The 26,171-nt window shown below is 47.1% G+C and overlaps 3 protein-coding genes across 6 annotated transcripts in view; all 3 read right to left on the reverse strand.

The window, feature by feature from the left end:
* Positions 1–359: 359 nt before the first annotated feature.
* LOC128503195 (class I histocompatibility antigen, F10 alpha chain-like) lies at positions 360–7,729 on the reverse strand. Of its 4 annotated transcripts, none has more exons than XM_053473240.1 (8): positions 7,599–7,729; positions 7,231–7,503; positions 6,603–6,875; positions 4,495–4,764; positions 4,301–4,400; positions 4,011–4,042; positions 3,364–3,400; positions 360–1,551 (listed from the first exon to the last, which is right to left on the reverse strand). In XM_053473240.1, the coding sequence occupies exons 1-7, from the start codon at positions 7,642–7,644 to the stop codon at positions 3,366–3,368; spliced, it is 1,029 nt and encodes a 342-aa protein (XP_053329215.1). In that variant the 5' UTR covers positions 7,645–7,729; the 3' UTR covers positions 360–1,551; positions 3,364–3,365. The 4 variants fall into 4 exon arrangements, with proteins under 4 accessions (XP_053329215.1, XP_053329213.1, XP_053329212.1 ...); XM_053473238.1 differs by having other exon boundaries at positions 4,011–4,040; positions 4,296–4,400; XM_053473237.1 differs by lacking the exons at positions 360–1,551; positions 3,364–3,400; positions 4,011–4,042 and having other exon boundaries at positions 4,126–4,400.
* Positions 360–26,171, reverse strand: part of LOC128503210 (class I histocompatibility antigen, F10 alpha chain-like) — a 70,471-nt gene continuing 44,659 nt past the window's right edge. Inside the window, exon 6 of the mRNA XM_053473257.1 lies at positions 360–899. The gene's annotated coding sequence lies outside the window, so the exon portion shown is untranslated. The remainder of the gene's footprint in view (positions 900–26,171) is intronic.
* LOC128503199 (H-2 class I histocompatibility antigen, Q9 alpha chain-like) lies at positions 16,765–20,776 on the reverse strand. Its single transcript, XM_053473244.1, has 8 exons — positions 20,631–20,776; positions 20,278–20,535; positions 18,759–19,037; positions 18,047–18,316; positions 17,849–17,953; positions 17,575–17,604; positions 16,985–17,021; positions 16,765–16,903 (listed from the first exon to the last, which is right to left on the reverse strand). Exons 1-7 carry the CDS (start codon positions 20,674–20,676, stop codon positions 16,987–16,989), a joined length of 1,023 nt encoding a protein of 340 aa, XP_053329219.1. The 5' UTR covers positions 20,677–20,776; the 3' UTR covers positions 16,765–16,903; positions 16,985–16,986.

The raw sequence follows: 26,171 nt of genomic DNA on the forward strand, positions 1-26,171 counted from the left end.
TTTGAATGTCTCTCTCCCATCACCTCTCTCTCTCTCTAGTCTCTCCCAAGCTGGACATTTTGAGCTCCCTCAGTCTTTCATCCTGAAAACAGTCTCCTATTTTAGTCGCCCTCCTTCTGGGGATGGGGGTCTCCATGACCGTCCCCAATACCCTGAGGTCTGATTTTGCTACTAATGCATCCGTCTAAACACCCAGATGAGCAAGAATTGGGATCTCAACCCACAAACCTAAACCATTTCTGTAAACAGACGGATCGCTAGGCTTCCTCAGCAACAAGTCAACTAATCGCGATGAAACAAAGCCAAGTTCACATGAGTAGCCAATTCTAACCAAATCAATTACTGAAAAAAGAGGGTAGAACTTTTATATATATTTTATTGTAATCATTTTATTGCGTTATAAACAGATCTAAACATCACAAAAATAATCAATTTGTCACCCCCCCAATCCTTAAACTCTTAAAATAATTATTTCCAAACCCCATCTCGTCTGTTGATCACAGATCCCGTTTACCATCAGCCAATGGCTTACAGACCTCTGTATTGTTGAAAAGACGCGCCTTATCTTCGAGACCACCTGTAATGTTTTTTATTAAAAAAAAAAATAGGTCCCTGAGGTCCCCCGCTAGTAAGAAGGGCCTCCTCTGAACAATCGCCATCAACTACAAGCTGTCTCTTGTCAGAAAGCGATTTTAACACCAAACCCTGCAGTTTATTTATGAGTTTTCTATGAGGGTCCAACCGGTTTCTGAGCTTTCAATCCATTTACATTCAGATTTTGAACAATCCCGGTTTCCATTCATTTCTCCTCTGCTGATGTAAGGCTTACTGGTCTGCAGTCGCCAGAACCCCGGAATCCTCCATGTTTTACGCGTCTCAGTGCTTTCTGTCTGAGGTTCCTTCCCTTCTTCTTCCTCCGTAACGACTGATCCAAAATATTCACTGAGTTTGTCCTCATTTACATATCTCTCATCAAAAGGAGATTATTACAGTGCGAGACCCCCATATTTTACCCTTATTTATAGATAACGAGGCCCAAACGGCAACAAACTTTCTATGATTTGGAATTCGCAAAACAATTAAAATGATCAAACAATATTACCGAGTACCTTATTGTAGCAAAGCAGTGAATCACCCACTAAAACTTACTGTATATGAACAAACCTGGGAACTTCTGGGCTCCGGCTACCCAGAGCCTACTCTAGAGGGACGCGGCCAACACTGCCCACTGACATCATGGGAAATATCCCTATTTAAAGGGGAAACGGGTGGGCCATGTCAAGACCCCGCGACCCGGAGGATTCAGGTGTTGACCCGGAGAGTTCCCAGGTATTTATATGAGTATATTTGCAAGTATAAAGCAGATTATACGACTTTAAGCAATTCCTATAAAAGCTTTTGATTTCTATAAAAAAAAGGCTATTGATTTCCCATAAAAGCTATTGATTTCTGTGAGTTATAAGAAGTGGACGCAGGGGCCGGCACCAGGCGGGGGATTTTCTCCTGTCTCCTACACGGAATTCCCGGTACGGATCCCTTCTGTTTGCGGAGCTGCAAAGACATGGAGAATACATTAATGTGTCGCCTTAAACTTACTTCACTTATTCATTTCCTTAATAATGCAAATATTAGTAAAACTGAAAGAAGAGTGGAAAATAATCCGAGGCTGCACTTTAATTATTTGGATGTTTGAAAAATGCTTTATAATAAAATGCATAAAAGTAGAATTAAGTAGTGTTTGTAGATAATAATTAAAAGACATGAATTGATCCGAACGTGAGAAATAGAGAAATCCAAGCAAAAACAGAAATGCAAGCAAAAACAGGAAAAAAAAACTGGATAATAGAAAGACCCCAACGGCGTAAGCAGAGCGACATCATCAGTAACAACATTTCCAGTCTGATTTGTAATAAGAAAAGGAGAACAAACATGGAGGGTTTAGAAACTGAAACCAGTTTAAGGTGGTTTGTTTTATCGTCTCCCAGTAGAAAAGTACGCGACCCCTCATTTAATATAAATAAATTGTGAGACGGCGCTCGCAGATCAATCGCACGGAACAGATTTTTTTATGTAGATCTGTAGAAAGTTCTCTGGAAAGCAGGTTCTGCGCCAGCAGGATGACGCGTAACTAATAGGAGTAATAATGGAGCCGCTCTGCCCGGCTCGTGTTCTGGATGTCTATATACCGTATTGGCTCGGATATAGGCCGCCCCCGTATATAGGCCGCACCCTAAAAGTTTGGTGCTTTTTTAAAGAAAAAGTTTTTTTTCTTTAAAAAAGCACCAAAAAAAACATGCTGCCACTGTCCTCCCCCCCGAGATATGCTGCCACTGTCCTCCCTCCCCGAGATATGCTACCACTGTCCTCCCCCCCGAGATACGCTGCCACTGTCCTCCCTCCCCGAGATATGCTGCCGCTGTCCTCCCTCCCCGCGATACGCTGCCGCTGTCCTCCCTCCCCGCGATACGCTGCCGCTGTCCTCCCTCCCCGCGATACGCTGCGCTCCCTCCCCGCGATCCGCTGCGCTCCCTCCCCGAGATCCGCTGCCCTCCCTCCCCGAGATCCGCTGCCCTCCCTCCCCGAGATCCGCTGCCCTCCCTCCCCGAGATCCGCTGCCCTCCCTCCCCGAGATCCGCTGCCCTCCCTCCCCGAGATCCGATGCCGCTGTCCTCCCTCCCCGCGATACGCTGCCGCTGTCCTCCCTCCCCGCGATACGCTGCCGCTGTCCTCCCTCCCCGCGATACGCTGCCGCTGTCCTCCTCTGCCCCCCCTCCTCGACTTACCGGAGCAGACTCCCGGGTGTCTTCAGGGCCGGCGAGGGACATCTACGCAATACGCGTATGCAACTTCCGGTACCGTTACCGGAAGTTGCATTTGCGTATTGCGTAAATGTCTCCCGCCGGCCCCGCAAGACACCCGGGAGTCTGCTCCGGTAAGTCGGGGGTGGGCAGAGGTAAAACGCTTAGATAACCTCCCGTGCCGGCACCCCCCCCCCGTGGGAAGTGCTGGCAGGGGAGGCTGTCTGAGCGTATCGGGGAGAAGGATGCAGGTCCCCTGCACCGCTGCGGGGGATCTGTATCTTAACCCCGCTGCCTGCCCGGCGCCCGGGACTGCATGTCCCGGGCGTCGGGCGCTAGAGCCCGAATATAGGCCGCACCCCCACTTTAAAAACTTAAAGTGGGGGAAAAAAGTGCGGCCTATATTCGAGCCAATACGGTAGTTACACGGTTTATACTATAAATATTTGGGCTCGGAGGTCTCTTTCTGCTCTGATTTTCCCAGAATCACTGAATTATTGAACACGGATCAGGCTCTCCTCATATGAAGACAAAAAACATCTTCCCGTTATCATTACGGACTTACATTTACGTCGTGGATGCGGCTGGAGTCCCATCTGACGCTTAAAAGAAAAAAAATATTTGTTATATATTTGACGCCAATCTTCCCATCACTAATTAGATATCCAGCACAGGTATGTGGCGCGTGGCACTGCCCCTCTCCCTCAAACGGGGCTTTTAGACACAAGGCACCCCCCCCTTCCTGCCCCCACAGCCCATAACCCACCAGAGTTATCTGAAGACACAGCGCATGCAGCTCAGACACGTGACCCCCGAGTGACGCTGCCCCCCACCGCCACACTGACAATAGCCAGGGCACCAGCAAAAGTATGTCACGGACCCTCCACTAGGTTCCAACCCCAACATCTAAATATTTTTGCACTGCAAGGGTGTCTGCTGGGGGGGGTCGGGGCGGCTATAGATGGGCCGCTCAGGAGGGAATTCTACCTTAACACAGAAACACACTGTACCGGTTAGAACATGGAAAGCTGTGACTGTAACGGCCACACGAAATACCCCTTTAGTCAATGAAGTTTCATTGGTGGAGGCAACGCTGTTACTGAATAGGCAGGGAGAGGACGGATTCCCTTTAGTATAACAGCGCCCTCTGGAGGCAAAACATGGATCTGTTTAAAAATTACAGATAAACCGAGAGACGAACGGATTACTTACTGCCAGTCGGGGTGTAAACGGGACGTGTGCCTGAAATAAAGGAGAAAAAATATAATAAACAGATTTAAAAATAATGAATACTGGGGTTACGTAGAAGGAATTCTGGTGCAAAAGCATGAAAAGTGGTCTAACTACATAGCAACCAGAGGAATAGCCAATCAGAAGTGTTATTTTATTGGTTGCTATGGTGATAAGGTGACACTCCCTGTCATATACAATCAGAATTATTAGTGATGTCATGTGAAGAAGCCTCTATAGAGTATTCAGAAGCAGTAATTCGCGAACCTCTCCTCTTCCATAATATAAACCCAACAGCAGCAGCGACAGCGATCCCTGCAACGACTCCAATGACGATGTACACGGCGCTGCTGCTTCCGCCCTTCCTCGGATCTGAGTGACACAAAACAGGAGATATCAGTCGGGGGGCAATCTGAGAATGTAATGTAAGTGTTGGGGTAATTACCCCTCTCCTTGCGACACTCACCCCACATCACAATGCGTGGCTCTTCCAGGCTGCCGTGGTCCACGTGGCAGGAGTAACTGTCCCCCTCTTTTGGAGTCACTTCCACGGTGACCCTGATCTGGTAAGTGCCGTCGGTATTGGGGAGAACCTGTTTGGCCTCATCCGAGGGAATATCTATCTCGTTCCTCTTCCAATTCACGTCCACATCGCGGGGGTAAAACCCGTACACCTGGCAGTGAAGCTTTGTGGCCCCCTCTGAAGTCTGGGCTGAAACCTTCACCTCCGGGGCAACTGAGATCACAGAAAGGGTAAAATAATGGTTAATGGGGCAGTTTAGAACATTTGCCCCATCCGGATGTGTGGCCCCTGCTAGTGCTTTATGCCCCTGCATCACCCCATGCGTGTTCAGCGCTGCCACTTTGGTTCCTCTACTAGAACATACAGGGGGTATAAATGATTCTGGGGCAGAGTCATTAATGGTCCAATCAGAGGAAGCATTTCATTGGTTGCTATGGTAATAAGATCACTTTGAACACGAGCTGGAGAGACGGAAACTGTGAGAAAACGGAGATTCCCAAAATTCCCGGCTTTAATAAAAATAAAATATAGATTTTTTTCAATTATATCACTTTTCTAACTTGAGCCTAAGGGGTTATTTTTATATTCACTTTTTAGTTGATATGGTGTAGTCAGTGGGGGAATTGTTGGACAGGGTTAGGTAGGGGTTAAACACAATAAATAAAAACCAAAAACAACTTAAAATAAATGAAAATGACAGAAATATCGGGCGGTTTCCAAATCAGGTTAATGAATATATTTTGGTATTTTTCCTGTTTATACCGGCTGCGGATAATTTATATACCCGTAAAACTGCTCAGATACATAATGGGTTAACACGGTCAGGGGATGTAAACATGCATCAGTACCGCCCAACTTCTACTCTGGGTGAATTGGAGCGCTGGGAGGCGGAGCTTGGTTGGTAGAGTGTCAGAGCATGCGCAGTATATATTCTCTGGTCTCACCGAGCTCCACCTCTCTCCAGAAAAGCAGGTAGACGGAGGTAGAGCTGAGCGGGATAGAGGATAGTTGCCAACAGCCCCGAATTTACCCGGTGTAAATATGGAATTTAAATGAACACCAATTTTTTTTAAATATACATGTTGTTGTAGACACTTTTGCCAACGTAGACAAGTCTTGTTAGACAGTGGCATATAGAGGGTTAAACGGCATATCATGGGGCACAGTGGCATTTAGAGGGTTAAAAGGCATATCATGGGGCCCAGTGGCATATAGGGGGTATAAGGCATTTCTGGGGCAGATGTGCATAACTGGGGGGCAGGTTGGAAAATAAAAGGAATTAAATAAAAAATATTTTTCTCCATCATAGCTTTTATTAAAACAAAAAAAAAAAAAAAAAGTTTACATGAATTAACATTTACTGGTGAAACTTTTTTCCTATAGGGTCGTCTTACATTCAGGCTTTTTCTTTTTTCCTAAATTGATATTCAGATTTTGTATTTAAACCCACTCGCAACAATGAATGAATTGAGAAGTGACTGAGAATGAAGACCTTGTGTGTGTCTGAATTATTTACTTCTCCCAGATATCTGCGCTGCCGCTCTGAAGGTTCTGCAGATTTACTCAGGAGCTCCCGGGAGGCTTTCGGCTCCCATAAGAGGAGGGGCGAAACATTTTCACCCAGACAGTTCTGTTTACTGGGCCCTGTCCCGTCACATGCGGGTCCGCGGACTGTGCATTGGCAGCATTGTGTTTACTCTGTGTGTATGTGAGAGATATACACAGCCAGAGCGCTGGCCAATGGGGTCCAGCCACAGGGTACCGATACCACGCTGCACTGTGTAACTCCGCCTACTTTATATTCCCTCCATTTTTGTCCCAAGACACCTGGAGCAAAAGCTGTCCAAATCAGGACTGCTCTGCACATAGCAGGACAGTTGGGAGGCATGCAGAAGATAAACAGTTAATAACAAACTCAGGAGAGGCTGGTGGGACCCGGTATGGAGAATGAAATTATAAACCAGATGAAGCCCCCAGGAACCATTACCCCCCACCCCCGCGCTCCAGCTCCTCACTCTCCTACCGCTCCAGCTCCTCCCCCCCGCTCTCACCTCTCCGCTCCAGCTCCTCCCGTCCGTTCTCGATGAATTTCTTCAGGTCTTCTATACACGCGATCTCCAGGAGATTCTTAATTCTCTCTCGCTCCTCCGGACTGTTCGATCTCTGTGCGGAGATCACCGCCTCAGCAACGGCCGGAACATAAACCCACCGCTCGGTGTCCAGGACGAGGAAATCCTCCCCGTCATATCCGTCCTGATCGTACCCCCCGGTGCTGCCGTCATCCCTCAGCTCACAGCCAAAAATCTCCTGGTAGGAATGGAAACCTGCAAAGAGCGGCACTCGTTTACACACGGTCAGTGTGTGCGACATGGGGGTTGTGGTAGTGGATCCAGTGTGGGGAGTTACCGGTGTGGCAGTGGATTCGGTGCGGGGAGTTACCATTGTGGCAGTGGATCCAGTGCGGGGAGTTACTGGTGTGGCAGTGGATCCAGTGCCGGGAGTTACGGGTGTGGCAGTGGATGCAGTGCCGGGAGCTACCATTGAGGTAGTGGATGCAGTGTTGGGAGCTACCGTTGAGGTAGTGGATGCAGTGCTGGGAGTTACTGTTGTAATGGATACAGTGCTGGGAGCTACTGTTGTAGTGGATACAGTGCTGGGAGCTACTGTTGTAGTGGATACAGTGCTGGGTCTCACCTCCGGTGTGGTTGAAGCGGCTCATTGCTGTCGTCACATATCTTCTAGCTATAGCCTCTTTGCTTTTGCCGATCAGTGTCTGTCTCTCACAGTATTCCGGTCCCTCTTTCTCCATCCACCGAGCGTCAGAAACAGCCCGGCCGCGGTCGCTGTTATAATTCAGTATCTGGATCCCGTCCACATACCCGAGTATAGAGAACTCCGGCAGCCCGTGTCCCGGAGCCGAGACCGTGGTGTAATAATACTGGAGAGAGTGACCTGAGACAGACAGACACGTCAGAGACAGACTGACCCGCAGAGCTTACACTCTATACACATTCTGTATGCCGGGGACCCCTCCCCATTATACTCACCACAATACACCCCGGACACCCCCACAATGAGCAGCAGGGGCCACATCTTTACACCCCTGTATGCGGAGATATCGGAGCCCCGGAGCGGGAATAACACAGACTGATCCCGAACTAACAGCCCGAGTCAACCGGAAACCCCCTCTGAGTCAGGAGCTCTGCGCTGATTGGGTGCAGCAGGAACTCAGACCAATAGAAAATTAAATCCTCTGCGTATCAACAGTTACCGGGCAGAGGGAAGCACCGAAGGTTGTGAGAGCCAGAAAGTGAAAGTGAAAGTCCGCTCATTTCCGGCGGGGCTGTTGTTAATATTCTGGATTTTACCCCAGATTTATTGGAGTGACGTCATCAGCCATTTCTCCAGGAAACACAAACATTTCATATATTACTGACCAGCGCAGGGAAAGCGGGGGGTGTTAGAGGCTTGCATATCTCCCAACTGACCTGTTTTTTGTAGGACAGTCCTGAGTGCGTTCAGAAGGAGGTGGTATGTATGTGAGCAAAAATGTCGATATATAATTTCCCGCCAGTGTAAGTGTGTTTACGTTTGTGTGCCAGAGTGTATGTTGCAAGGCGCAAAGAAGGCACAGACAAGTTATTTGGGGGTAATGATGACACAAGCAGAGTGTTTGGTGGTTAGGATGTCTCTGATAAGGTGCTTGGAAGCTCTCACAAGCTGTTTGTTTGCATTGTGGGACATGTTGCTTGGTAAAGCCGTGGGGCCCAGGGCCAATTTTCGCAGCGGGGCCCTGGGGTTTCTTGTTATGCCCCTGGGCTATCTCCCTGTTCCTGGCGCTCCTCTATCGGGTAATATAAATAATGGCTGGGAAGGGCGACCAGATCAGCCATGTTTCCCAGGGACCATTGAGTTTGATCGTATTGTGGACACACAGAGCTGACCCCGCCCCGCCTCTACTGGGGAGGAATAAACTGATAAAATTCAATGTGACATGGGTTTTCTTTTAACCCCTTTGTGGTCAATGGCGTACCAGGTATGTCACGAAAAGATGTCCCCATACCTGGGAACTTCTGCGCTCCGCCTACCCGGAGCCTTCCCTTGCGGGACGCAGCCAGGACTGCCCGCTGGCATCGGGGGCGTTTCCGCTGATGTCACCAAGAAAATAAGCGGGGCGTGTCATGACCCGGCAACCCGGAGTATTCGGGTCTTGACCCAGAGAAGCGGTGCTTCACCGGGAGATCAAACCCGGAGAGTTTGCAGGTATGGATGTCCCTAGAGGGCCAATGACAACAACAAAAAGCTTGCTGGGGCGAAATTTTATATTTCACACCGAGATACTGACGGTACGTTTGCATTTCCTTTTCACATCACTACAGGATTGTAATCTCAATGTCACTAAAACAGGCGGGACCGCCCACTGGCGTCAGTGGGACCGCCCACCGTTGTCAGAGAGAACGCCCACCGACGTCAGTGGGCAGTCATGGCCAAGTCCCGCAAGGGTAGGCGCCGAGTAGCCGGAGCCCACAAGTTCCCAGGTATGATTATATGTCAGCCAATTAAGAGATCGTCTTGACACAGTAACTGTACTTTCATTTACCGTTATTCCTTTAATAAAGGTGAGATACCTTTCTTCCTGCATACCTGCCAGGAGTCTCTTCTGTCTCCTCTCCGGATCCTAGAAAATGACTCTCTCTGTAGCTCGAGGACACATTCCACCAGAGCTCATTCTACATCTTGGAGGAAAGAGCTGGTGTTTGTGATTCCTCCCCGTGGTGATTTTTCACTTTTGTGCTCCCAGGAATGGTAAAGGGAAAACCAGAATTCCTCCCCGGGTGTTGACTTTCCTTGTCTATTTCCTTGTAGGAAAGAAGCCGCCCCCCCCCCATGTCTATCCACATTTCGGAAAGTATTATTCCCAAACGTTTGGCCTCCACGTGTCGGACATCTGCTTAAGCCACTTGTCCCAGCTACGGCCCTTCAAGAGAGACATCTTACGAGAGCTGCACTAAGTGTCAGAATGCCCCAAACCAGGCGCTGAGGGAGAATAAGTGACCTGACCATTATACCGCTGTCTGTATAGGTTACAAAATGTATCCTTTTGGTATAGCGGTTATGGGGGGGGGGGTTGGCCGCATGTATAACCCTCACAAGTATTCAGGCAGTCCGTACCGCCGGACAGATCATCAAATCTTAGGTTGACTCTGCTGAGTCCTATTGAGTTTGATGGAGCTTTGGACGATTTTGCATCCTGAAAAGTAAAACTGAAATAAGTTAGGTCCGTTTTTAGGCTTTTTAGCCCTATTTATTTTTTATTTTTTTTATTTATTTTTTTTTAAAAAGCCCCATTTATTTGAACAGATGAGTTACCATGCTTCCTAGCAACTCCCGGCGGGTGGGGCAAGTTGACTTTATTGATGAGTGACTTGATGGACACAACTAGAACGATTGTGAATAGACTGGAGTTTACACAGTCATGTTTATAATTTGCCAGGTTGATGGCGGATCATGGAGATTACTATGAATGTCACTGTGGTGATGGAATTTTAGGAAGTTTGTTATACCTTTTAGTGGTCGCTTTTCATAACTATTCATAGAGTCTGTCAGGGTATAAGCCCCCTGTGTGTCATGGAGTCTGTCAGGGTATAAGCCCCCTGTGTGTCATGGAGTCTGTCAGGGTATAAGGCCCCCTGTGTGTCATGGAGTCTGTCAGGGTATAAGCCCCCCTGTGTGTCATGGAGTCTGTCAGAGTATAAGGCCCCCTGTGTGTCATGGAGTCTGTCAGGGTATAAGGCCCCTGTGTGTCATTAAGTCTGTCAGGGTATAAGGCCCCATGTGTGTCATGGAGTCTGTCAGGGTATAAGGCCCCCATGTGTGTCATGGAGTCTGTCAGGGTATAAGGCCCCCTGTGTGTCATGGAGTCTGTCAGGGTATAAGGCCCCCTGTGTGTCATGGAGTCTGTCAGGGTATAAGGCCCCCTGTGTGTCATGGAGTCTGTCAGGGTATAAGGCCCCTGTGTGTCATGGAGTCTGTCAGGGTATAAGGCCCCCCTGTGTGTCATGGAGTCTGTCAGGGTATAAGGCCCCCTGTGTGTCATGGAGTCTGTCAGGGTATAAGGCCCCCTGTGTGTCATGGAGTCTGTCAGGGTATAAGGCCCCCTGTGTGTCATGGAGTCTGTCAGGGTATAAGGCCCCCTGTGTGTCATGGAGTCTGTCAGGGTATAAGGCACCCTGTGTGTCATGGAGTCTGTCAGGGTATAAGGCCCCCTGTGTGTCATGGAGTCTGTCAGGGTATAAGACCCCCTGTGTGTCATGGAGTCTGTCAGGGTATAAGCCCCCTGTGTGTCATGGAGTCTGTCAGGGTATAAGGTCCCCTGTGTGTCATGGAGTCTGTCAGGCAGTTTCATGCTACGTAGGGAGTAGCGGCTGCGTGCAAACCAGGGACCCCATGGAACAGCTGGAAATGAGAAGCCCCCTTGTTCGTATTTTACCAAGTGGAATCCTTAAAGCGCGAAGGAAACGTTCCACATTTTGGATTCAGAGCAGGATGATGTTTCTGGCCCATATTGACTAAGGTATGATTTCATTTGCCGGCTACTTAAAAAATGAGCCAGTTTGGAAGGAAACTGTAATTCTGCCGTTCCGAGAATCCCCAAAAAACCCTTTAGAATGCATAGAGATAGACGCCTGGTGTGGCGGTTCATGTAAGATACTCAGTTCAATGATTATTATTATTTATTGTTGTTTTATATAGCGCCATCAAATTCCGTAGCGCTGTACAATGGGTGAAGAGAGCTGCAGATTGTAGCCTTACCTGCAGATGGGAAGGAGCAGCGCATGTTCAGCTTCTCCTCTGTAAAGACCTCTATCTTTTAACGCAGAGAGAACTTGTTCCCGCGCATCACATCTCTTCACCTCCTGCAGGACACACAGCGGTGGAATTAGAGAGGTGCAGAGAGAGAGACCACAGTTTCAAAAATGCGCAGGGAGCGACGCAGACAGAGCGGCGGGGGTTACATAGAGATACGCAGAGGGAGATGCGAACCTGAATGCATATATATTTAATCTCAGGATCCTCTTATGAATTAATGGACTTTAGAACTCTTAACTTACCCACGCTGGCTGACCCACTTCAATAATTGGCGCTATTATTATATTCTGCCCTTCACAAAGTCTAGACCTAATAATAAGTTGGTCTATTTTCATATTAAATATATATATATATATATATATACATAAACTTTATTTTTTATTTTAATTGTTAATATTTTGACTTTCAAGCTTTACATGATGACATAAAGAGAACAAAAAGAGTAAAACGGAATAAAATGACTCCATCCATTAGTTCAGCAAATACTAATAGAATTACATAACGAAAAAATAAAGTATATAGCGGTAGAATGTGTAAGGGTAGTGTATGTGTATATATGTATCTATGTATGTGTATATATGTGTGTTTATGGGCTGTGTGTGTGTGTGTGTGAGGTCAGTGTATATGTGTGTTTATGGGCAGATATGTGTGTCAGTGGATGTTTGTGTGTAAGGGCAGTGCATGTTAACACAACTAGCTAGTCAGCCATTCACAGGAGAGCAACTCAATGCATTTAGGCTCGTATACGCGGTCAGACAACTTGCTGAATTTCAAACCGAATGACTGAATGTGGCGTGTTGGTTGGTGCCGGACCGGCTGGTCTGAGTATTTTAGAAACCGAACTGCTGGGATTTTCACCCAAACCATCTCTGGGGCTCAAGAGAAAATATCCAGCGAGCCGCAGTTGTGTGACGAAAATGCTGCGTTGATGCCAGGGGAGAACGGGCAGACTGGTTCAGGTCTGATGGGCAAATCCGGGTTTGGCGGAGACCGTTACCCAGCGGAATGTATAATGTCTAATGCAAAGTCTGGAGAGATAACGGTCCGGGGCGGTTTCTTTCTTTACTAACAGGCGATGTTCAGCCTCTGACTCTCTGCTTTAGATTATGGACTTTCGTTCTAACATTTCTCCTCCTTTGAAATAAACCTCTCTCCTGTACTTTGTTAACCCCTTCGCGACCTTTGCCGGTTCAGGACCGTCATGACAAGAAGGTCACTAAATGACCTTTGACGGTCCTGAACCGTCAAAAAGTTAAATAAGCTTAGAAAGTGATCAAGGATCACTTTCTTCGCTTAAACGGCCTTGCTGCAATGCCTCGATGTCGAGGCATTCAGCAAGGCCGAGATCGGCATCGGGGGCCATGTCTGGCCCCTCCCCGGGGCGTCAACAGCCGCCATACATTGTATGGCGGCGGACGCCCGTTTTAAAAGCGTTTAGGAGGCGATCAACGATCGCCTCCTAAACTTAAATGGTGTCGCTGGAATGCCTCGATCAGGAGGCATCCAGCGACACCAAACACTTACCTTTAGGTGGGCTGTGACCGCTCCGGAGAGCGGTCACAGCCGCAGCTGCCGGTGATCTTCGCCATCAAGTAAGATGGCCGCCGCTCTGTAAAAAAAAACAAACAAGAAAAAGTTTGCTAGATGGTCTCCAGACCCTCTAGAGAACTGGCTCCACTTGCTGGTTGAATACAGGTACTGCATTCAACCATGCAAGTCAATGGAGCCCAGCTTTCTAATCACTATGTGATTAGTAAAATATTAAAAAAAAAAAAAAAAAAAATGTGCTAACATTTAAAAATAATTATGCAGTGATGTCACTAGATGAACCATCCAGTACCAGCAAAATGTGTAAAAAAAATATAAAAAAAGTATTAAAAAAATAAAAAAATAAAAAAATAAAGTTTATTATTTTGAGCAAGTGCTAAAATTTCTCAAAAATCTCAAAGAGTTAAAATAAAAGCACTTCAAATACCCAAGGGGTGTCTAATATATAAAAAAATGGCTGATGGGGTAAATTGGAGTGGCCTAGCTCACAGATAGGGCATAGGTACAGACTGACCAAAATGGAGAAAAAAAGCGCACTTCCCAAATGTGGCATTTTAAATCTGAAACAACCCGACAAACCCATGCATGTCGGGTATCACTGCACTCAGGAGATGTTCCTGAACACATATTGGGGGGTTGTTTGACAGTGACATATACCAGAACCTGTATATCTATAACTAAAGTACAATTTGTGTGAAAAAAATTACTATTACAAAGTTTGACAAAGTGTAGTTCTATAATTGGTGCATGGAAAGGGTTAAAATAACAGCATTCGGAATACCCTGGGGTGTCTAGTTTTCCAAAATATATGGTTTGAATGGGTTAAATTGAGTTAACCGGCTTCAAAGATATTCCAAAGAGGAGATGGAGGCAGAATGACCAAATGACCACCTGAATTACGCATGCCCCAAAAGTAGCCTTTTACCAGCCAAACAATCTGACAAACCCATGCATGTGGGGTATCGCTGTACTCAGGAGATGTTCCTGAACACACATTGGGGTGTTGTTTGATAGTGGCATATACCAGGACCTGTATATCTATAACTAAAGTACAATTTGTGTGGAAAAAAAAATAAAAAAAATTACTATTACAAAGTTTGACAAAGTGTAGTTGTATAATTGGTGCATGGAAAGGGTTAAAATAACAGCATTTGGAATACCCTGGGGTGTCTAGTTTTCAAAAATATATGGTTTGAATGGGTTAAATTGAGTTAACCGGCTTCAAAGATGTTCCAAAGAGGAGATGGAGGCAGACTGACCAGATTTGTTAAAAAAGATTTGGAAATCATAAAATGCTGCTTGTACTTATTGCCCTATAACTTACAAAAAACAGCAAAAAAACCTAAAAACATTGGGTATCTCTAAACTCAGGACAAGTAGTAGAATCTATTTAGCTAGTTTTTTTACTTGCTTTTTTAGGCGAGTAAAAGATTTTTCAAATAAAAGTCATAAAATGTCTTTTTTTTTCAATTTTTCACCATGTTTTTTTTATTTTTTTTATAGTAAATAAGATGATACGATCAAAATAATGGTATCTGAAGAAAGCCCATCTTGTCCTGAAAAAAACAATATATAACTTATGTGGGTACACTAAATGGGTGAGGAGAAAATTACACCTGAACACAAGCACCACAAAAGTGTCAAAACAGCCTCGGTCCCACAGGGTAGAAAACGAAAAATGAGCCCGGTCCTTAAGGGGTTAAACCCCTTTATGTGTTTAAATGCCTCTTTCCCATCTCTTCTCTCTCTCCCATCTCTACTAATGCATCCGTCTAAACACCCAGATGAACAAGAATTGGGATCTCAACCCCCAACCCTGCACCATGTGCTTTGTTTAACTCAGATGTAAGTTTACATTAATAACAATATTACCGGCAGATATTAAGAGCCTCGTTATCCCAAGATACACGTTAGCTTTATTTTTTCTTTTGCTATTAAATTTATTTTGCAAGTTATGATGCTGACAGCTGTGACGTATTCTGGCCGTATTCACATACTTGGGAATGTTCCGGGGCGACATCATATCCCACCGCTCAGTAATCAAGATGGCGGCCAGGGAGGGGATTTCTGTAAACAGACGGGTCGCTAGGCTTCCTCAGCAACAAATAAACTTTAATCGCAACGAAACAAAGCCAAGTTCACATGAGCTGCCAATTCTAACCAATTCAATTACTGAAAATTACTTTTATATATATATTTTATTGTAATAATTTGAGTGCTTTATAAACAGATCTTATCATAAAAATAATCAATTTGTCACCCCCCCAATCCTTAAGCTCTTAAAATAATTATTTCCAAACCCCACCTCGTCTGTCGCCAGTCACAGATCCCGTTTACCATCAGCCAATGGCTTACAGACCTCTGTATTGTTGAAGAGACGCGCCTTATCTTCGAGACCACCTGCAATGTTTCTTAAAGAAGGTCCCCCTCTGAATAATCAACTACAACCTGTCTCTTGTGAAGAAGCGATTTTAACACCAAACCCTGCAGTTTATTTATGAGTTTTCTATGAGGGTCCAACCGGTTTCTGAGCTTTCAATCCATTTACATTCAGATTTTGAACGATCCCGGTTTCCATTCATTTCTCCTCTGCTGATGTAAGGCTTACTGGTCTGCAGTCACCAGAACCCCGGAATCCTCCATGTTTTACGCGTCTCAGTGCTTTCTGTCTGAGGTTCCTTCCCTTCTTCTTCCTCCGTAACGACTGATCCCAAATATTCACTGAGTTTGTCCTCATTTACATATCTCTCATCAAAAGGAGTTTATTACAGCGCGAGACCCCCATATTTTACCCTTATTTATAGTTAACGAGGCCCAAACGGCAACAAACTTTCTATGATTTGGAATTCGCAAAACAATTAAAATGATCAAACAATATTACCGAGTATCTTATTGTAGCAAAGCAGTGAATCACCCACTAAAACTTACTGTATATGAACAAACCTGGGAACTTCTGGGCTCCGGCTACCCAGAGCCTACTCTAGAGGGACGCGGCCAGGACTACCCGCTGATCTCATGGGAAATATCCTTATTTAAAGGGGAAACGGGTGGGCCATGTCAAGACCCCGCGACCCGGAGGATTCAGGTGTTGACCCGGAGAGTTCCCAGGTATTTATATGAGTATATTTGCAAGTATAAAGCAGATTACCGTATTTGCTCGTTCATAAGACGACCCTGATTATAAGACGACCAAATCTGAATATTAATTTAGGAAAAAAGAAAAAGCCTGAATATAAGACGCCCCTATAGGAAAAAAGCTTTACCAGTAAATAATAATTAATCTAAACTATTTTTTTAATAAAAGCTATGAAAGAGAAAAAGATTTTGGTTTTATTTCCTTCTATTTTCCAACTTGCCCCCCCCCCCAGTTATGCACATCTGCCACTGAAATGCCTTATACCCCCTATATGCCACTGTGCCCCATGATATGCCTTTTAACCCTCTAAATGCCACTGTGCCCCATGATATGCCTTTTAACCCTATATGCCACTGTGCCCCTTGATATGCCTTTTGACCCCCTATGTGCCACTCTGCCTCCAGAAATGCCTTATACCCTATATGCCACTCTGGCATTTAGAGGGTTAAATGGCATAAGACCGGTAAGTGGGGCGGGGGGGGGGGGGAGACAGGAGGATCCAGGTCCCCTGCAGCTCTGCGGGGGATCTGGATCTTAATCGTCTCATAGTCAGACCTATTTGAGGTCTGATTATAAAACGACCCCGATTATAAGAAGAGGTTTTTTTTTCAGAGCATTTGCTCTGAAAAAAACCTCGTCTTATAATCGAGCAAATACGGTATATGACTTTAAGCAATTCCTATAAAAGCTATTGATTTCTGTGAGTTATAAGAAGTGGACGCAGGGACCGGCACCAGGTGGGGGATTTTCTCCCGTCTCCTACACGGAATTCCCGGTACGGATCCCTTCTCTGCGGAGCTGCAAAGATAGAGAATACATTAATGTGTCGCCATAAAGACAGGATATAAAAACATCTTCCCGTTATCATTATGGACTTACATTTACGTCGTGGATGCGGCTGGAGACCCATCTGACGCTTAAAAGAAAAAAAATATTTGTTATAGAAGGTGACGCCAATCTTCCCATCACAGGTATGTGGCGCGTGGCACTGCCCGTCTCCATCAAAGGGGGCTTTTAGACACAACGCCCCCCTTCCTGCCCCCACAGCCCATAACCCACCTGAGTTATCTGAAGACACAGCGCATGCAGCTCAGACACGTGACCCCCGAGTGACGCTGCCCCCCACGGCCACACTGACAATAGCCAGGGCACCAGCAAAATATGTCACGGACCCTCCACTAGGTTCCAACCCCATCATCTAAATATTTTTGCATTGCAAGGGTGTCCGGGAATTCTACCTAAACACACAAACACACCGTACCGGGTAGAATATGGAAAGCTGTGGCTGTAACGGCCGCACAAAATACCCCTTTAGTTAATGACGTTTCATTGGTGGAGGTAACGCTGTTACTGAATAGGCAGGGAGAGGACGGATTCCCTTTAGTATAACGGCGCCCTCTGGAGGCCAAACAGGGATCTATTACAAAAACTACAGATAAAGTAATGTGGGAGACGAACGGATTACTTACTGCCAGTCGGGGCGTAAACGGGAAGTTTGCCTGAAATAAAGGAGAAAAGAATAAAATAAACAGATTTAAAAATAAATAATTAATACCGGGGTTACGTGGAAGGCATTTTGGTGCAAAGTATGAAAATTGGTGTAACTACATAGCAATCAGAAGTGTTATTTTATTGGTTGCTATGGTGATAAAGGTGACATAATATTCCCCGTCATATACAATCAGAATTATTAGTGATGTGAAGAAGCCTCTATAGAGTATTCAGAAGCAGTAATTTGCGAACCTCTCCTCTTCCATAATATAAACCCAACAGCAGCAGCGACAGCGATCCCTGCAACGACTCCAATGACGATGTACACGGTGCTGCTGCTTCCGCCCTTCCTCGGATCTGAGTGACACAAAACAGGAGATATCAGTCAGGCGCAATCTGAGAATGTGATGTAAGTGTTGGGGTAATTACCCCTCTCCTTGCGGCACTCACCCCACATCACAATGCGTGGCTCTGCCAGGCTGCCGTGGTCCACGTGGCAGGAGTAACTGTCCCCCTCTTTTGGAGTCACTTCCACGGTGACCCTGATCTGGTAAGTGCCGTCGGTATTGGGGAGAACCTGTTTGGCCTCATCCGAGGGAATATCTATCTCGTTCCTCTTCCAATTCACGTCCACATCTCGGGGGTAAAACCCGTACACCTGGCAGTGAAGCTTTGTGGCCCCCTCTGAAGTCTGGGCCGAAACCTTCACCTCCGGGGCAACTGAGATCACAGAAAGGGTAAAATAATGGTTAATGGGGTTGCAGTTTAGAAGATTTGCCCCATTTGGATGTGTGGCCCCTGCTAGTGCTTTATGCCCCTGTTTCCCCCCTTGCGTGGTCAGCGCTGCCACTTCAGTTCCTCTACTAGAACATACAGGGGTTATAAATGATTCTGGGGCAGAGTCATTAATGGTCCAATCAGAAGAAGCATTTCCGCCTACTTTACATTCCACCCAAAAGTTGCCAAAATCAGGACTGTTCTTAACAAATCAGGAGAGTTGGGAGTCATGCAGAAGATAAACAGTTAATAACAAATCCAGGAGAGGCTGGTGGGACCCGGTATGGAGAATGAAATTATAAACCAGATGAAGCCCCCAGGAGCCGTTACCCTCCGCGCTCCAGGTCCTCCCACCCCCGCGCTCCAGCCCCCCCCCCGCTCTCACCTCTCCGCTCCAGCTCCTCCCGTCCGTTCTCGATGTATTTCTTCAGCCATTCTATACACTCGGACTCCAGGTAATTCTTATATCTCTCTCCCACTCGCACCTCCGGATCGTTCCATCTCTGTGCGGAGATCTGCGCCTCGGCAACGACCGGAACATAAACCCAGCGCTCGGTGTCCAGGGAGAGGAAATCCCCCCCGTCATATCCGTACTGATTATACCCCCCGGTGCTGCCGTCATCCCTCAGCTCACAGCCGTACATCCACTGCACAGAATGGACACCTGCAGAGAGCGGCACTCGTTACACCCGGCTGAGTGTGAGTGACGTGGGGGTCACACCCCGGGACCCCAGTATACGGACCCTCGCTGTACTGGGAGCAGAGCCGGTTACTGGGGGGACTGGGGAGCCTGTTTTCCCGGTTATTATAGCATGTTTCCGGTAATTAGTGATGTCATCTGTATGATGTCATAAAGATGGTTTCTCGGGGCTATTATTCATTATACTGTATTGGGCTCCATCTCTATCAGCCCTTCATACAGCAGCCAATCAGAGCATCGAACGCTGCGGACAATAAAGGGTTAAAGTTCATTCCCTTCCCTCTGGTTTATAAACCCCTCGGAGGGGAATGCTGGGAGTTGTAGTGGACACAGCGCGGGGAGTTACTGCTGTTGTGGTAGTGGACACAGCGCGGGGAGTTACTGCTGTTGTGGTAGTGGACACAGCGCGGGGAGTTACTGCTGTTGTGGTAGTGGACACAGCGCGGGGAGTTACTGCTGTTGTGGTAGTGGACACAGCGCGGGGAGTTACCGCTGTTGTGGTGGTGGACACAGCGCGGGGAGTTACTGCTGTTGTGGTAGCGGACACAGCGCGGGGAGTTACTGCTGTTGTGGTAGTGGACACAGCGCGGGGAGTTACTGCTGTTGTGGTAGTGGACACAGCGCGGGGAGTTACTGCTGTTGTGGTAGTGGACACAGCGCAGGGAGTTACTGCTGTTGTGGTAGTGGACACAGCGCGGGGAGTTACTGCTGTTGTGGTAGTGGACACAGCGCGGGGAGTTACTGCTGTTGTGGTAGTGGACACAGCGTGGGGAGTTACTGCTGTTGTGGTAGTGGACACAGCGCGGGGAGTTACTGCTGTTGTGGTAGTGGACACAGCGCGGGGAGTTACTGCTGTTGTGGTAGTGGACACAGTGCGGGGAGTTACTGCTGTTGTGGTAGTGGACACAGCGCGGGGAGTTACTGCTGTTGTGGTAGTGGACACAGCGTGGGGAGTTACTGCTGTTGTGGTAGTGGACACAGCGCGGGGAGTTACTGCTGTTGTGGTAGTGGACACAGCGCGGGGAGTTACTGCTGTTGTGGTAGTGGACACAGCGCGGGGAGTTACTGCTGTTGTGGTAGTGGACACAGCGCGGGGAGTTACTGCTGTTGTGGTAGTGGATACAGCGCAGGGAGTTGCTGCTGTGGTAGTGAATACAGTGCAGGGAGTTGCTGCTGTGGTAGTGGATACAGTGCTGGGTCTCACCTCCGGTGTGGTTGAAGCGGCTCATTGCTGTCCTCACATTGTATTTAAATACAGCCTCGTTGCCTTTGCCTTTCTGTGTCTCTCTCTCCCAGTATTCCGGTCCCGCTTTCTCCATCCACCGAGCGACAGGGACAGTCCGGCCGCGGTCGCTGTTATAATCCGATATCTGGATCCCGTCCACATACCCGACTGAAATGTACTCCGGCAGCCCGTGTCCCGGAGCCGAGACCGCGGTGTAATAATACTGGAGAGAGTGACCTGAGACAGACAGACACGTCAGAGACAGACAGACCCGCAGAGCTCACACTCTATACACATTCTGTATGCCGGGGACCCCTCCCCATTATACTCACCACAATACACCCCGGACACCCCCACAATGAGCAGCAGGGGCCACATCTTTACCCCCCTGTATGCGGAGATATCGGGGCCCCGCAACGAGAATAACACAGACTGCTCCCGAACTAACAGCCCGAGTCAACCGGAAACCCCCTGCGAGTCAGGAGCTGTGCGCTGATTGGATGCAGCAGGGACCTCCGACCAATAGGAAAATAAATCCTCTGCGGATCAACAGTTACCGGGCAGAGGGAAGCGCTGAAGGTTGTGAGAGCGGTGAAAGTGAAAGTCCGCTCATTTCCGGCGGGGCTGTTATTAATATTCTGGATTTTAAACCCAGGTTTATCGGAGTGACGTCATCAGCCATCCAGGAAACACAAACATTTCACATACCGTATTGGCTCGAATATAGGCCGCACTTTTTTCCCCCACTTTAAGTTTTTAAAGTGGGGGTGCGGCCTATATTCGGGGTCTAGCGCCCGACGCCCGGGACATGCAGTCCCGGGCGCCGGGCAGGCAGCGGGGTTAAGATACAGATCCCCCGCAGCGGTGCAGGGGACCTGCATCCTTCTCCCCGATACGCTCAGACAGCCTCCCCTGCCAGCACTTCCCACGGGGGGGGGTGCCGGCACGGGAGGTTATCTAAGCGTTTTACCTCTGCCCACCCCCGACTTACCGGAGCAGACTCCCGGGTGTCTTGCGGGGCCGGCGGGAGACATTTACGCAATACGCAAATGCAACTTCCGGTAACGGTACCGGAAGTTGCATACGCGTATTGCGTAGATGTCCCTCGCCGGCCCTGAAGACACCCGGGAGTCTGCTCCGGTAAGTCGAGGAGGGGGGGCAGAGGAGGACAGCGGCAGCGTATCGCGGGGAGGGGCGGCAGCGTATCGCGGGGAGGGGCGGCAGCGTATCGCGGGGAGGGAGGGCAGCGGATCTCGGGGAGGGAGGGCAGCGGATCTCGGGGAGGGAGGGCAGCGGATCTCGGGGAGGGAGCGCAGCGTATCGCGGGGAGGGAGGACAGCGGCAGCGTATCGCGGGGAGGGAGGACAGCGGCAGCGTATCGCGGGGAGGGAGGACAGCGGCAGCGTATCGCGGGGAGGGAGGACAGCGGCAGCGTATCGCGGGGAGGGAGGACAGCGGCAGCGTATCGCGGGGAGGGAGGACAGTGGCAGCATATCTCGGGGAGGGAGGACAGTGGCAGCATGTTTTTTTTGGTGCTTTTTTAAAGAAAAAAAACTTTTTCTTTAAAAAAGCACCAAACTTTTAGGGTGCGGCCTATATACGGGGGCGGCCTATATCCGAGCCAATACGGTATTACTGACCAGCACAGGGAGAGGGAGAAACCCTCTGGTTTCTAGTTATGCCCCTGGGATATCTCCCTGTAATATCTTGTTATTAGAAAATGACCAGCATACCCCGCGCCGTCCAACCAATGACGAATATTTAATGCACTTTGTATTGAGCTGAACTATAAATATGAACATCCTACCTTCTAGGGGGGGGGGACGCAGCTCTACGGCTTTAGGTCCCTAAGAGGAGCCATGACTTTGGCTGCTTCTTTTGGAACGAACAAGAACCTAACCGATGGTCAAAAAACAGGCCAAAGGGTTGCCCTGTGTAGACGATGTTAATAGAAGTCAAAACTGGACAAGGAATAATCAAAGGCAATTAGAACGCCGACAAGGGTCACTTCATGGGTACAGAGATGAAGACGGTGTGTGGTGTGGGCACTGTGACGGAAACGACCCGCACCCCCACTGGGTTCACCCGCCAGACATTGCTTCCTTCTGCCCATAGCCACCAGGAATACAGAACTCCCATCGTCAGGTTGAAACTGCTTTGAAGCCTGCGGGAAACACCTGCTGGATATCAGGTCTTGGTGCAAATATTGGCCATGGAGGTCTCTGTCGTAGAAGTCTTAACCCGATGGAGATTAAAAGACCACACAAACCCCCACCCAAAATGCGTGTCTGGTAATTGGGGAAACATGGCACCCCGTACCAGGGGGAAGAAGTAATCCCAAGGGATCCCTTGTACCCACCTTCCCAAAAACAGAACCTCTTCCACGGCCAGGGCCCATCGTCTATAGCAGGGGTGTCCAAGGTTTTTCTGCAGTGGGCCACTTCACCAGAATTGTATACGTGCGCGGGCCGTACTCATTTTTCACTGTGAGAAAATATGGCCTTTAATAAAATATGCAGATTAAAATAAAGTAAATGACACAAAACCTTTACTTTTCCTCTCACTTATTTCTGGGCCTAGAAAGGTTTGTGACTGCAAATTCAGGATAATTAAAAATGAAATAGTTCTATTTATTCTAGGGATGCACCAAAATGAAAATTCTGGACCAAAACATTCATGGTTCACTTAGCCAAAACCGAAAATGACCCCCCACCTTTAAAAATAATAATAAAAACTCACATTTTTAATAAAAGTAGGTAAAACACCACAATTGGACAAAAAAATTAGCAATATGACTTGTCATGATAGGAGTGTGATTGCTAACAGCAATTGCACTCCTATCATACCCAGGCAACCAGTAAATGCTGGTACCTAGGCATGATGGTACTGTGCTTGCTGTGATTGCTGTTAGCATTCACACTCCTATCATGCCAAGTCAGCCAGTACATGAAGGTACAGGGTGGCTGTAAGTGATGTGTAGACCCCATACTGCTGGCAGCATCAATACACAAGGGGGGCAGCTAGCTAGGTTTCAGCATGTACTGGCTGACTTGGCATGATAGGAGTGTGATTGCTAACAGCAATCACAGTCCCATCATGCCTAGGTTCCAGCACTTACACACCCATGCTATCACACACACACACACACTCATTCATTCACAGATTCATTCCCTCAATCATGCATACTGATTCACCCTCCCCACCCCCTTACCTGCACTGCAGCTCCTTGATGCCGCTCACAGACTTCAGCAGAGGGCGCGGCCTCCCTCTGCGTTCTCTGGTACTGCACAGTGGAAGCAGGACTGGAGCAGAGTCATGTGATGTGTTAGGGATATTAATGAGACAAAGTAGGCAAAACCAATATTTTCTCACACACGCAAAATAACGACGCTACCAAATATTGTAGTACCACATCCACAATATTAATTTAAGGAGATACCCTATATTTTATCTCCGATCCTAAATCCTTTCAGATCGCCGAAAATTATAATTTAAACTAGATATATATCACCACGATAATCAATCAAAAATATTATTTATTGTAAACACAATTTATAAAATATATATATGAGTCACACAGTGCATGATATAAAACACAAAATTCTTAAAACATGTCAAATTGAATCAGTTCCAAATACAGTATATTATCGAAAGTTATCAATGAATTACTTCCTTATGAGTCTAACACGCACAATTAATTTCCAGTCCACTCAGCAACCAAAATAATAATCAGGGCAGTAATAAAATATCACTTACTCTATCTATATATTAGTTCTACTAATATGACATTAAGGCTAGGTTTCCACTTGTTTTTTTTTTTTTGCTAAAAACGCCCATAAAAACGCCATTAGCGCCACCTGGCGTTTTTTTAGTGAAAAAACGCTGCAGCCAGATGTTAGCTGTTCTTCAATAGGAAATCGCAAAATGCCATTTCCACTTGGCGTTTTTCTGTTTGGCGTTTTTTCAGTCCTCTTTGGCGTTTTTCTGCTTTTTTGGGCTCTGTGGCAGTTTTTCAGAATCGCAGCATGTTGACACTCTGGCGTTTTTTGCAAGGAAATCATGGCGTTTTTCTCCAATAGAAGTCAATGGGAGAGAAAAAACGCCATGAAAAAGCCATGTGGGTTTATTGCCTTGGCGTTTTTTATGGCGTTTTTTCCACAGTTACAAGGCAGAGGATGGACCCAGTATCTGTGTGTCCTATGAGAAATAGGCTGAAAACAAACAGTTTCACACAAAACAAAGTCCTGGACTGGTTCATATTGAATTTTACACCATTTGGAACAAACATGCCATTACAAACAAACATACGCGACCGGATCCTGCGTGCCAAAAGCAACAGCAAACAATTTGCACCATCATTTGGGGCCAATCTTCCCAGAGGAGCAGACATTCGGAATAAAGCATGCCTTACAAACCACAGAAAAGAGACAAAAGGGTCTACCAAGTAAATGACATCAGGAGAGGGCAGATACTTGCCATTTATCCTAATCCCTTTTAGCTGGGTGAAACTTCTAACTTGTAAAGGCTGGAAAAACTGCCTAAGGTCAAAAAAAGCAATTTCCACAGAAAGGCTAAAACGCCAGAAAAAACTCCAGAAAAAACGCCAAAACGCAGGTAAATGCAGTGGCAGTTTTCTTGGCGTTTTTCCTGGCGTTTTTCATCAAGAAAAAAACGCCGGACAAAAACCCAAGTGGAAACCTAGCCTTATACGGGTGAGGCCCTATAATCAATACAGGGTCTCAGTTCTCTGCTCTCTTTCTTCACAAAGAAGAATCCTGCCCCGGCAGGAGAGGAGGAATTACACCACATATTCCTCCATGGCCTTATTCTGTGAGACAGATAGAGGGTAGACTCGACCCCCAGAAGGTATGGCAAATGGTTGCAGCTCAATGGTGCAATCGTATGGGCGGTGAAGAGGAGACAGTTTTTGTTTTTTGTATACATTGTACAGCCAACACACTGTTTTTGCAGCGGCTCACACTGTTTGGTAGGCCTCATATTATACATTTGTATTATTTGAGCCTGTGACTAGTTTAGCGCACCGACATTTTTTCTTTTCCCCGTTTGCACATATTTGGGGTTGTTGGCTCCTCATCAGTCTGTTTGCAGCCTGCTGTCCAGGGGTTAAATGGGAGGAGGTTTAATTGCACCTCCCTCAACACATTAATAAGGTTTTGGTAGCCGTATAAACTGCTTTGTGTGCCCACTATGTAGGAGGTGAGAGTAGGTTCTCACCCTATTGAGAGTGTGCCTTGACGTGGCGGGTGAGCTTAATTCTCTGTCTCTATTGAGGCCAGTGAGTCGGGTATTAAACCTGCACATTAGTTTGATCTCCCATATTTTCTCTCCCTCTGGGTACAGAAGGATCCCATCAGTACTGACAGCTTCACATCCTGAATGCTGTGTCCAGGCTGACCGAAATGTTCTCCAACAGGTGTATCTATTTTTTTCTGGTTGATGGTATATCTGTGGGAATTAAACAGTTTGTGTAATGCTTGGCCTGTTTCCCCCCCACGTACATCGCTGTTGGTAATTTAGCACACATGATGAGGTGCACCACGTTAGATGATTTGCACGTAAAGCAGCCAATGGTTTTGTGGTGTAAGTGAGAGCCGGGTATCTGTATTTCATCTGTGGGAAGGATGTGTGCACAGGTCTCGCATCTCTTTTGCTAGCAGGGAGAGGTACCATTTGCTGTTCGCCTGTGAAGGGTGATCTTAACTATCCATCGTTTGAGATTGGGAGGCTGTTTGAATGAAAGCAGTGGGGGATGTGGGAATATTGTCCGAAGTCTTTCATCAGTATTATTTATTATTATTTATTGTTTTATATAGCGCCATCAAATCCCGTAGCGCTGTACAATGGGCAGACAG

Source organism: Spea bombifrons, chromosome 8, assembly GCF_027358695.1.
Source record: "Spea bombifrons isolate aSpeBom1 chromosome 8, aSpeBom1.2.pri, whole genome shotgun sequence".
Lineage (NCBI taxonomy): Eukaryota > Metazoa > Chordata > Amphibia > Anura > Pelobatidae > Spea > Spea bombifrons.

Excerpts from the sequence above, each read along its gene's own strand:
- LOC128503199 (XM_053473244.1), bottom strand. The coding sequence starts at position 20,676 with ATGTGGCCCCTGCTGCTCATTGTGGGGGTGTCCGGGGTGTATTGTG. Across the intron at positions 19,038-20,277 it reads CCGCTTCAACCACACCGGAG|GTGTCCATTCTGTGCAGTGG; the intron begins GTGAGACCCAGC and ends CGCTCTCTGCAG. Across the intron at positions 17,605-17,848 it reads TATATTATGGAAGAGGAGAG|GCAAACTTCCCGTTTACGCC; the intron begins GTTCGCAAATTA and ends CCTTTATTTCAG.
- LOC128503195 (XM_053473237.1), bottom strand. The coding sequence starts at position 7,644 with ATGTGGCCCCTGCTGCTCATTGTGGGGGTGTCCGGGGTGTATTGTG. Across the intron at positions 6,876-7,230 it reads CGGAGGTGAGACCCAGCACT|GTTTCCATTCCTACCAGGAG; the intron begins GTATCCACTACA and ends CGCTCTTTGCAG. Across the intron at positions 4,401-4,494 it reads GCCACGCATTGTGATGTGGG|ATCCGAGGAAGGGCGGAAGC; the intron begins GTGAGTGTCGCA and ends TGTGTCACTCAG.